General features: G+C 27.3%; 1 protein-coding gene across 1 annotated transcript; it reads right to left on the bottom strand.

The window, feature by feature from the left end:
- Positions 1–3,784: 3,784 nt before the first annotated feature.
- Positions 3,785–13,216, bottom strand: LOC129980567 (procathepsin L-like). Its single transcript, XM_056090922.1, has 9 exons — positions 13,068–13,216; positions 10,931–11,033; positions 9,703–9,852; positions 8,490–8,642; positions 7,435–7,558; positions 6,312–6,412; positions 5,779–5,939; positions 4,684–4,794; positions 3,785–4,044 (listed from the first exon to the last, which is right to left on the bottom strand). The coding sequence occupies exons 2-9, from the start codon at positions 11,024–11,026 to the stop codon at positions 3,945–3,947; spliced, it is 996 nt and encodes a 331-aa protein (XP_055946897.1). The 5' UTR covers positions 11,027–11,033; positions 13,068–13,216; the 3' UTR covers positions 3,785–3,944.
- Between the last annotated feature and the right edge of the window lie 359 nt (positions 13,217–13,575).

Genomic DNA, 13,575 nt, shown 5'->3' with positions numbered 1-13,575 from the left:
TGCTGTTCTTTCATTGACTGCAACATGAAATTTATTGTTGCATTAGCTGTTAATAAATTAGAATCTCTCCCACATAATGCCTCAATAGTCAGTTTTATTGGAAGTAGAGCTCATATAGTTCTGGATATTAAATCGGATTCACTATTTGAAAAATTAATTTACAGGTTTAAGTCGATTATTGCTTTTTGGATTGGATTTCTCAGTTTCAAAAACCGTTCCATCATTAGACGTAAACTGTTCCAACGTGTTTTAGAATCTAATATTAACATATATTCTGTTTTATTTTCAGTTAGTAGATATTTAAGTAATATATCCTTTTTATAGGGGAACGTTTAAATATCTTAACAATTTTTCGAACTTTATAAATTATAGGAAGCAATTCTTGATAGGTTAATATTTCATCCTCATTAGCAATATCTTCTTCAACAATTACATTGTCATAGTCTTCAGTGTCAATATCACTCTCACTCTCTTTTCAAAGTTGGAATCCGAAGTTTCTATATCCACAGTATTTGTATTTTGTTGGTATAATACTCCTAATTACTCCTAATTGAATTCCATGTGCATAGCACAACTGCTGATTTGCACCAATCAACTTTCCAACTTTTTTCATAATTGTTGCTCCATCAGTTGTTATGGATACAAAATTTTCTTTCAAGGATAATCCATGTTTCGTTAATTTAGATTTAAGCAATTAATTAGCTAATTAATTTCTCCCGTTAGGGAGACATAAAAACAAAAACGTATACTATTTTGCTATGTTCGCTATACCTGAACATATAATGGAGACAATTTTAAAAATTTCCAGCAAATACCGAAAAACCGGTATTTAAACTTGTGAATACCGGTATTACAAAATTGTACAAATGGCTTAAAATACCGGTATTCGGTATCCCGGTATACCGGTATTGCAATCCTTAGTCCCGAGGTACACATATGTGTACCTGCAATTTTTTTCATTTTTCTTATCCGATAAAGTTAAATTTTGACGAAATAATGCATGCATTTCAACGTTTATGAATTTAGCTTCCATTTTGCATCAATAAATAGCACTACAGTTCGATTTTTTTTCATATCCATCGCTATTAATTAGTGACATAACGAAAATGGCGTTGAACAGAAAACGCAACAAATATAAGTACATTTTTAATATTTATTATTAAAATAAACGCTTGTATATTTTTTTATAAAATACTAAGTGTCTGGTTAAAGTTATTACCAAATTATATCTTGTTATCTAAAATAGAATCGGTGAAAATACAAATTTAACTAAGGTACACATATGTGTACCTCGGGCGTTTTCGCGCCCGTTTGTTGAGTGCTTGCTATCCATTGCGTTGCTTATCTTTTGAGCGCTTGTTTTCAAATTGTCATTTCTTGTCCTTGAATATATTTTATAACTTTTTATAATAAATAATTCTTATGTTCTGTAATGTAATAAAGTATAAATTTAAAAATATTTATTTTTTAACTTTAGTTAGAAATTTAATTTTATAGCTGTCTTGAAGTTAATAATTGATATTTCAAACCGACATCATGTATAGAATGTACAGAATTTTATAAGCTAATAATATTTTTTTCACGTCAAATGGATTTAACACAAAAGGAGGTTTTTGAACTTTTAGGAAAAAGAGATTTTAGGGGAAACAGTAGAATTTTTCATGTATCAAAAATAAGGAAACCTGGCAAATAGGATGAATGGGTCACAGACGATAGTCAAATGTGCCTTGTCAAGTAGAAAGATAATAAATCGGGACTATTATCCACATGTATAGGTAATGAGTCAATTGGAATAGGCAGAAGATAGACAAAATAATTGAAACAAAAAGCTGATATAAAAAAATCTGCTTTTATAAAAACGTATAATATCGGAGGCATCGACCATTATTTTGCATATTACCGGTATGCAGTAATTACAAAAAAAATGACCGACGCAAGCATTCAAGCATTTTGTAGATTTAATAGTTGTCAATTGCTTGATATACTATAAAATGGTGGCAAAGAGACAGGCTGAACTGTCAGGAATTAAAGTGAAAATCTTATGACCTTATTGCAATTTCAAATGCATATAATTCTGTCAGTGTTGAAATATGAGGGAATTCTCATATTCAGAAAGAAAGGAAACCAAGAAGAAGTAAAAAAATCTTCTTTCAATGAAGACAAATTAATAGAAGAAGGGTCATCAAATGATGAAAATGCAACTACAAGACCATTGGAGATTTCATTACCACCATCTGGTTAAAATACCTCTAAAAAAGCAAGAAAAATTGTCCCTTTCCAATTAAAAACAAATAAGACTAGATATCATCCATGTAATGTTGTAGATGGCTTAAGTATGTATCGAAATGCTCTCTAGGAGAAGTTAAAGTGCTCAAAATGGAGTATCTACTTACGTAATATCAAAAAAAAAAAAAAAAAAAATGAAATTTCCTTCAAAATAAGGTTTAATAGATTATTAATATAATAAATTTTGTATTTGTTTCATTTATAAGGTCTTAGAATAAGAAAAGTATAGCTATTAAGTAACCAGGAAAATTAAATTTTCTTTTGTTGAGGATGCTTTGACTTACTTAAGACCCGAGGTACACATATGTGTACCTTAAAATTATGGGACTTAAAATTGTTTCATCAGCAAATTTTTTTTTTCACATACTATTGAGATGTAACAAAGGTAAAAGATCTTGAAATCAAATTTTTAAACCAGTTTTTAAAAAATCAGGACTGAAGGGGATAATATATTTCATTGTTATGTAGAAACTAAAATCGTTTTCACTGTTGCTTCAAATATTTCATCCTATATATTCTTTTCCCTTTTTGACAAGAAGATGTGATTTATTTTTACACTAGTCGCCTCCTGCTACCGGCTGATTCGCCTGGAATATATATTATATTTGATTTTAGATAAATCGCTTAGCTATAACTTCATATCCATGATTCTTCCAAATTGTTCTAGCAAAAAACCATGTTATTTTTATTGTCTTAATTACGTTGTATTTATTGTGTACTTAAATCCTTCTAATGGAGACAATTCCATAACATTATGATGCTATTGAAAGTAATTATCATATTCAAGTATTTTCTAAATTTTGTGATATTGTAAATTGATTTTCTTTTTGTAATTTACACAAATATTCAAAAGAATCCTTGTTTAAACTTTTTGTAACTTTATTATAGTTGCAAATTGGATATAACTTCACAAGCAAACAAATATGAATATTTTTTGAAGTGCATCCATTTTTAAATAGTCACGGCAAAAAAGTGTATGTATTGTCAGTTTAACCCCTTTCTTTTTAAATTAATGTTCAAATTTAGGTTAAATGATAAAGTTATGGGAGTACGTCGCACAATGAACAGAAATATACAATCGTTTTGAAATAGTAAATACCACATGGCTGCCAAAATTAATGCTTTACTGAGAAAGCTGTTAAAGGCAAGCGACGCGAAATAACTGAATTGTATAGAAACTATTAATCTTGGAGAACCAACTGGTCTCCAGAGGCAACTAGCAATTAATGCAATAAATTGAATTTAATTGCCCAAAATAAAATTAGGATTTTACAATTTAATAATACTTTTTTACATATAAAAAACAGATTGATTTAAGCCGGTAGAAAAACATTTTTTGATACCTTAGTTTCATCATCACTTTAAATGGTGACAAAAAGACAGTTCACAGTTCTTATTTCTTGCTCCTTTTTCTCAATTGAATTTCTTATTATTTCATAATGATAAAAAAATCATGAAATAGAAGAAAGATTTTTTGTATACTAGAAATCAGTAGTCATCACATATATAAAATATTTATTAAAATTATTCTTCACATTTGAAAATTACAATAAAATAATTTTTACAAAATATGCAAAATATTTCTGCCGTTGTGCATATAATAATACTAAAACATTTATGAATTAAGTTTTTAAAAATGTCAAGGTAGTCGTCGTTTTTTAAACTAATGGATAACTGGCTTGGGTAGCGATGCCGCACTGGTTGTTCTTGTTTCGGGACATCTTGATGTAACCTTTGATACCCCAGGTTGTGCCCCAGCTGAAAAAAAAAATAGAATTAATGTAGTATAAATAATTGTTCTCAAAAAAATTATTTACTAACATCATTTGAAAATAAAAGAAACTTCCAATCATTAATTTAACTTTAATAATATGTGATTATTTATATTTGCAAGCAATCGATGTCTCCAAATTTGAAGCAATGCTTCACATTCATTTCATTTTTAAAAAAACAAAAACATTAAACCATTATATTAAGCATACATTTTTTGATGCTGATTTATATAAAATTAGTCTTTTTTTGCTTTTTTCTATTAATTTTTAATAATCTAAGATTATCTCTATATAAATATTTTATTTCAATAAGAAAAGCGTTTTTGCTAAGAAATTTTATTTGCCAATAAATGTTTAATAAATAATTTTTCATTTAAAATAAATATTTAGATTTTTCATACATGTAGTAATTATTATTTTATTTCGCCTTAATAGCATTTTCTATATTGAAAAATAGTAATAATAATAGTTTACAAAATACTAATAAATAACTTTTACTTTCTTAAAACTTATTTGCATAAATGAGGCATTATACTTTCAGATTTCATTTTCAACTTTCTTTCATTTTATAAAATGTTTTATTATTAATCATTGTAACACATAATTATCTAATTTATATTCTTACCTGTTCTTAACAAGCCAGTAATCAGATCCATCTTCTGTACCGTAGCCTACAGCCAGAACGCCGTGATCCAACAAATCAGAGCTGCACTGGGGTTCGTCATAGATACCATCTCTATAAGAAGCAAATACAAATTAATAAAAATTATAGAACAAAAAGCTAAATGTTTTATATATTAATGCTAAAAAATGCAAAGTTTCTAGAAAGATGAAATACCTTCTAAAAGTTCTTAAAATATTAATTTCATATACAAGGATATTTTAAATGATTTTTGGAAATATTTTATCTCATAATCACTATTTCATGGCAGCAAAAAAAAAAAAAAAAAAATTTTTTTTGTAGGAAAAATATTAATTTTAAATCATTTAAACGCTATGTCAAATTGATTTTGAAGTTTATTTTAGTTATATTAACGTCCCGTTGTAAAGCAACACTAGGACTATTTTGGGACGGACCTCGTAATTTTGAACCACGGTCAGATGACGAGGACGACACCTGAGCTGGCACCTCCCTCTCCACACCACACCAGCGGGAGGACGTTTGGCATGACGAATTTAGCGTGCAACAGACCCCCTTGCAGGACGGTTCTTGGGTGGAATCGGGTCTCGAACCTGAAACCCTGCTGCTCACAAGCCGAGACCTTACCACCAGGCACCGCGGACCACAAAATTGATTTTGAAACTTATCATAACTATCAATGGCAAATTAATATTGTAAAAATGAATCGTAAATTTATAATACAAGTGGATATAAAAGAAAGAAAAATTGTTAACAATTTATTAGTTAAGCAGAAATAAGATAAGATGATAAGAAAAGTAAAATACTATTAGAACTTTTCTTATAATTCTTGAAATTTTGTTGAACAGGCAAATATCGTCTGCTCTATTTGAATATAATTATAGGATATGAAATTCATTGCATAATGCGTATGTGCAGATTTCATTTGAAATGGTTTATTTCACCGTAGTATTTCTCTTATTTGTTAATAATGGCGTTTACATATTAAAAATTAATGGAACTTAAAATTATTTAGTTATTAAGAGAAATTAAATACTAAATAATAAAAAGTTAAGAAAAAGGAATAACTAAATGACTTACTGATAGGTTTGGAAACTGCCCTGACTGGCATCGATGGCAACTGAAATGGGTCCAATGGTGGCAACTGCTTGCTTAAGGGCTTCCTCATCTTCACTTGGAATGTCACCGTATCCAGTGACGGTTGCTCCAACGGAGGATTTTTTGAAGTGACAAGTTCCATCCTGCAAAAATTGGTGTTTAATAAATAAAACACACTCAAAAAATAAATATTTAAATTTTTTATTTATTTATTTTGGGCAGATTTGGTGTTTATTGCTTATTAAAATGATTGATATTAATGCTTAATATGAATTTTCTATAATTTTTAAAAAATGAGTTTACTTAAGTGTATTTATTAAAAATAAATCAAATTTCAGGTTGATATGCTTATTTCTAAGCTTTCTAACAGCATACTTAAAAAATTCCTTGCATAAATAAATTTACTTTTGTTTCAATTCATTTTGATTATTTTCATTTCTGTTTTTAAAATCATTAATTTAAGAAATAATCAATAGAGACACACACACACACACACACACAAAAATAAGACATACTTCAGCGGTGTATGGGTAGGAGTCTTCAGTGTCAATGCCCTTGTTGTCCTTGATGTATTGGAAAGCCTGGTCCATCAAACCTCCTTCACATCCTTGGTTGCCTGAAATAAATACAGGTATTATTTTTAATTAGGGTCTATATAAGTAACTATTTTAAATCTGTTAAATATTGTATTTTACATATTTTATGAAACTGTATTCTATATTTTCAGATTTGATATAATGCATTTTAATGGAGCAAAAACATGTTTTTAACTCTACGGCGTCAAACAACTAGTCCTAAACTTATTCTTTAAAAAAATTTCAATTCAATATGTCTATGACTAATCAAGCAGTTTTTAATATAAAAAAATATTGTTTTCACAGTAAAACATGTTTGAAAACGTTCTACATAAAAATAAATTTGAAACTAAATTCTGCTGAAAATTTTCGATTAGTTCTACAGGGATTGAGACAAACCAAGAGCAATAGCTCCATTTAATGTATGGAGTCGTTCTATGAAGCAAATTGTAATATATCTACTTAAAATAAACCGTATTATGCAAGTATTACTTTATGTAGTAGCCGATCTATTATGTGTATGTTAATACTTATTCTAGTGCATTAATGCTTTTAATTATTCAACTGAAAAATGATACTTATACTCTAAATTCAGTTTTCAAAGTCAAATACAATTCGCTCAGTTTTCGATCTAATATCTAAATTATATCTTCACGATTGAAATATCCCTCTACTTTATTCCATAAACATATTCATATTTACAGCTATTCTAACAATTAGCATTTGAATGAAAGAGAAAAAATCTTTTTAAGCATCTATGGAATCTTTCAGCTTGTTAATATTAAATTATTTTATATTAAGTAGCGTATCAATTACACTATAAATTGCATTTTTCTTGAAGAACAAATTACTTATTTTGAAATTCTAAATTTTCTAAATAGTAAACCAATTTAATGTGTAGCAAAAAAAAAAAAAAATAATAATAATAAAGTTACTAATCTGTAAATTTATTTTTGCAAATGCAAAATGCCTGACATAATATGGTCTCAGCTTGTTGGATTTTGCTCATAATTTGACTTTTCTAATATTGTAAATATTTAATTTAGTCAGAAAAAAAAATTACCCTCTGGTCCAGAACAGTCAACCAGATTTTGCTCACTGAGAGAAACCAATTTGCCAGTCTTCTTTTTGTGCTGGCCTTCCAGAGAACCAGTAGTAGAGAAAGCCCAGCAAGAACCACATTGTTGCTGAAAATAAAAAATGGAATAATTAAAATTTTGGCATTTTTAAAGAAATTGCATTGCGAAATTTCTTTTTTTGAAATTTGGGATGGCTATGAAAAAAAGAATCTTATTTCTTTTTGAAGTATTCGCAGTTAAATATAAAAATTAATAAAGTCAAATCACGTTTATGCGGAATATGTTAAAGCTGTCACGCCAATTTGATTTTGGAATCTGTTATTGCTGTTGCAGGAGGAATTGACGTCTCAACAATACAACAGTTTGATATATGTCATTGTTCATTGTGTTTTTGCATGTCAGTGGCATCAATGGATTTCATTCTATCTCAGATATATCTCTTCATCATATATCCTATATTCATCATACATCTATATCAAATATAGCAATTCATCATATATATCCTTCATTGTTAATCAAAAATTGATTTTTTAACTGTTTTCTGTAATATTATCTGAAAAAATTCTTTAATGGCATAAATTATTTTTAAAAAATCTCTGTTTTCTCTTTATTAAACACAAAGACAAAATTATAAATGCTTTATCTGCTGTTAAATACAAATAATTACATTGCTTAAAAAATATCCAGAGTTAAAATGATGTTACTACTTTTATAAGAGCATTATAAATCTGAATAAAATAATTTTCTTTAAAAAATAGTTTTTATTTTTTTAGAAGTTAAAACAATTAAAAGCTATTACAAAAGTGATAATTCCATGTTACTATCCAATCAGTAAAATGAAGATATTTTTAAATAGTTATAAAATGATTAAGCTAATGCTACTTTTTGCTTCCTGATTAATAAAAATAATGAATATTTCAGCTATTTAATTATCATAACAGAATTTTTTTCAATAGTAAAACACGTAACTGCGACACTTTTAGAAATTATATAATTTCTCAAACATAAAATATTTAACTGCGAAATGTTCAATAATTACCTGATTTTTAACGGGTGTTACGAGTCCTTTGGTTCTCCAGTCGACCTGGTCTGGAATCTGGACATTGAATACAGGAACCCAAGAGGTTCCGTTGCTTTTCTGACCAAGATGACGGCGGAAGCCATTGAATGTTCTTACAAATTCATTATGTTCCTAAAAAGACAAGAATTTTTTTAAAGGAGGAATTTAATTATGTTAATTACTGAAAGCTTAATTATTGCTCATCATAAAACTACAAGTAATTATTTTTTCATGTATTTTTTAAACTATTGTTTATGTTTGAGTTACATTATTGATTTATTTGCAACTGTAAATTGTTTGGGCATCGAAAAGCTTGACTCTCATATTCTGTGTAGGCATTTTTCATATTTTCTAGTTAGTTTTCTTCCACCTTTTTCTTAGAATTGTTTCAAATACTGCATTACTTATTAGTAGGGGCTTCTGCAGCATCAAGTAATTTGTACTCTAGAATTAAGTAATTTTTACTCTAGCGTTAAGTAATTAGTACTCTAGCATTAAATAATTAATACTCTATCATTAAGTAATTAGCACTCTAGCTTTAAGTAATTAGTACTCTAATGTTAAGTAATTTGCACTCTAGAATTAAATAATTAATACTCTATCATTAAGTAATTAGTACTCTAGCGTTAGGTAATTAGTACTAATAGCATTAAGTAATTAATACTCTAGCATTAAGTAATTAGTATTCCGGAGTTAAGTAATTAATATTCTAGAATTAAGTACTTAATATTCTGGCGTTAAATAGTTAATATTCTAGCATTAAGTAATTAGTACTAATAGCATTAATCACTTTCTACGTTTTGATTTCTGTCCCTTTAATCACCAAATACATCATGAATGGCGAGGAATATAAGGATATTAAGTAACGACAAGAATTGACGGCTTCAAGAGCATTTGAATGGAAGTTTTCCCTGGTTTTTTTTAAAGCAAAAATCTACATTTTAAAAGTCTGTATCAATATTGTTTAATTATTAAATAGAACTTTAATAATTTAGGGATCTTGCCATATTAAATACGGTATATTTTATGAAATTTATCATTTTTCTATAAAAATTCTCCCTTTAGTTTAATTGTTTGTAATCAGGAAAAAAAATCATTAATAATAAAACAAAGTCCATAATGATAAAAATATTTTATCGAAAATCTGCCTTAATCTTTGAAATTATTATTAGAAATTAAAGTAAAGACTCACCAAATCAGAATATTCGTTGATGCCCTTTCTGTAAGAGTGTAATCCGAGATCGTAACGGAGGTTATGTTGGATGACGTCAGCCACTCTTTGCTCCCAAATCATACGTCTGTGAATTTCTTCCCTTTCATCATAGACTTTGCCGAATACTTTCTGTAAATAATAGTGCAAATATTAGAATTCTTAAAATTTAATACATAGATATCAAGTTCTTATTATACTTCAGCTTCATTAAAAATTAATAAATAAATTCATTACAAAGAATTGCTTTGGAAGTGAATTACTATTCTGGAAAATATGTTGCACGTTCTTTTCAAATATTATGTTCACTTATATATAAAAAAAATATCATTACTTGATTGTAAGTCGCGTGAACATAAGAGGAAAAAATGAAAATTTATAAGAAATAAATATTAATGCATCATCAAATTAGTATCACCGAGAAGAAAAAAAATTGTATTTAGAGCAGGAATAAAATTTGTCTTCTTGTAACCATAATTGTAGAAATCATTACTACAAAACATCTGAAACACAAAATAAAACAGAAATGACTTAGATAAAACAATGTCACTGTAAAAGGAGAAAACCCTTTTTCAGAATCCTCTGCCGATTCCGGTGATTTCAATCCAGGGATTTTTGCCAACGAAACTAAGTTAGAATTATTCTTCATATAAATTTCATAAATGATATCTTAATATGGTAATTACCTAGTAAAAACAAGATCATTTTCAATTATTAAAACTTATTTATCTGAATCGTAAAGTTATTTCCGAATGCAAGTTTTTGTTTCGATACTTTGCGAAGATATTTGAATTTTCTTATCTCGAATGTTCCCCATCACAGCACTTTTTATAAAATTTTATGATTGATGGGCCGCGTTGGACTGGTGGTAAGGCTTCGGAACCGAAGATTTCAAGTTCGAGATCCGATTCTACCGAAGAAACGGCGTGTAAGTTTGCTTGGTGCACTCTCGGGGTCAACGCCCTCCTGATGGTGTATTGCGGAGGCTTGGAAAGGGGTGTGCCAACTCAGATGCCGTCTTCATCATCTGATCGCGGTTCAAAATTACGAGATCCGTTCAAAAATAGCCCTAGTGTTTCTTTTATAGCGAGACTTTAATATAAGTGAATAAAATTGATATTCTAATATTGGATTAAATTATCCAGGGGAAAGTTACTCTCAGTTGCTTATTTGTAAATCTAACCATATTAAGAAATTCAGTTATTCTTACCTTGAAATTTTCCCAGTGCTCATTAAGCTCTGGATAAAATTGAAGATGTCTGGATGCTACCACAACAAAAAGGGCGAAGACAGCTAGAAACTTCATTATTTATCTGTGTAAATCAAATTAATTATGTTAATCATGATGAATGTTTATAATGAATGGTTTATAATGATGTTTATAATGATTTCTTTATAGAAAGGAATTATTTTTTTATGTCTCAAAAGTTTCGTTTCGTTTAGAGTTGTTGCTTGGAAATCTTTTACCCTATTACAAATAATTATATTTTAACTTAATGTGAAAAAGTATTATGCTGGTATTAAAGAAATAAAAGATATTTCAAAATAAATAGAAGCTCAGAATCCTTAGCTTTAGCATTTAAATAAAATGAAATATAAAGATAATTATAGAAAGCACAGATAAATAAAATATTTGTGAAATTTATTGATTAACTACTAATTATTAACCAGTTGCTAAGGAAATAATCAGTTTGGGAATTCTACTTACCTTATCATATGTTTATATAATATTAAGAAGAAAATAAGCATATAAAAATAAAATGTTATCTTTGAGTGATTTCTCTTATTCAAATGTTACCGTTTTACCTAAATACTACTTAATTATTCTACTTTTATTATTTTAATGAAAAGTATCAAATACCAATAAGAATTTCCAGTATGAAAAATAAATAATAAATTTCTGCTTTCCTAATTTTACTAATCTAAATGCATTTAGATTTAACACTATTTTTACAATTTTGATGTTTAAAAAATTGTGGTAGCCATTTTTATTTTCTTCATATTTAATCGTCCATTATGCTTTTTTTGTTTAAAATATTCTGCGGAATTACATGAATTAATTTAAAGAAAATGGAATAAAAATAATTTTAAAATTTTGAACTTAACTAATTAAAATTCTTTATTTAAAAATAACAATTGCTTTACCAAATTATTTTATTAAATATTTGATTAAATTGTTTTTTATTTTTATTTTTTAAGCACATAATGCTGCTGAATAATTATCATAAAATTCAAAATTAATCGGAATAAGTATAAATGGTAGTGATATATTTGTGGACCATAACATAACATCGTTTGATTTTAAAAAAACAGTTAAAAACAAAACAAAACAAAATCAAGCTGAAATACTGAAATAATAAAGAAAAGTATCTTGAATAATGACCGGCTGATGGAACAAGTAACAAGTAACTTAAGGTTAATTTTCATAACCTGAAGTCATACGTAAATCTTTATCTGTTTTATTTATTTTTATAATAACTGAATAATAATAAGCAAACTCTTACCAGTGAAGTATATTTATAATGTTCCACTTTTAGTCAAAGTTTAGAATAATTTAACAACTAAGCGATCAAAAAATGTAATGCTTATATTCTTGATAATATTATAAGTAAATGATGATAGCATTTAATAATTATGGGTTTCAATATTAATTGAAAAATCGGAATAGATGATAGTGATGCAAACATAAATGATTGTTTTTTACTGTTGATAATTCTTTGGAAATAAATTATGGGTTTTATTTACAATTAATAATTATGGGTTTCAATATTATTGAAAAATCGGAATAGATGCTAGTGATGCAAACTTAAATTATTATTTTTTACTGTTTAATATTCTTTGGAAATAAATGAGAAGAATATTAAAATAGATACGAGCATTAAACAATGCATTAAAGTTTTTTAGTAATAAAATTTAAATTTTGTGATTAAAGATTTATTTATTTATGTATTCTAATAAAATATTATTTCAAAATTTATTATCAAATTATTTGTTCACACTTTCTATACACATTTATTGCAAGCTACTCTAAATTGGTTGCAATAAAGCATATAATATAGAAATCAAAGGTGTAAATTTGGATAAGAATGGCCTAGCTTAAACTTTTGGAAATTAATAATATAAAAATTAAGAAAGTATGATAAAAATGAAAGCAAAATTATTCAAAGAAACATAATTTCCTCCTTACATTTCATGTTATGTTAATTATGCAATATCTATATCAAAAACTTAAAAGCTGATACATATTTTAAAAAATAATTATTTTTCTTATAGAATGAAGAAAAGTAGATGGCTTAAAAATAGGAATAGATTGAAGGACAATTAGAAAATAAATAGAAAAATCTTACCTGTAAAATTGCTCCTAATACTTTCAAAAGGTCGCTCAGGAAACTGGAGGATGAATTTTGATCAAAGAACTCAGTTTATATATATTTTAATGATTCTGATATTGGAGCTTGGAAAGTCATCTGATATTAAATATTATCATTCAATTGGCGAATCATTGTGATGAAAATAAACTGTCACGATTAATATCACAAGGCTCAAAACATTCACTTTTAAAGAGTTCATAATAGTCATCGTTTAATATAAACAAATAAATAAACTAGATAAAGTTGGGTCCATGACTTCAGGTTATCAATATCAGCCGACAATTTTTGGTCACATATCACGTTTGTAATTGTTTGTCTAAATTTAATGATCATTGGTATAGATGACTTAGATAACCATACTAACGATAAAATTCTCAAAATAGAAAATGATAATGCAAAAGTGGCAAGATAATAAAATTAAAATAATTTCCTTTCGAACAAGAAGAGGAATGTGATTTTCTACCGCCGTCAATTTGAAGAAGTT

Source organism: Argiope bruennichi, chromosome 8 (genome assembly GCF_947563725.1).
Source record: "Argiope bruennichi chromosome 8, qqArgBrue1.1, whole genome shotgun sequence".
NCBI classification, from domain to species: Eukaryota; Metazoa; Arthropoda; class Arachnida; order Araneae; family Araneidae; genus Argiope; species Argiope bruennichi.
This window is presented reverse-complemented; position numbering and strand designations above follow the sequence as displayed.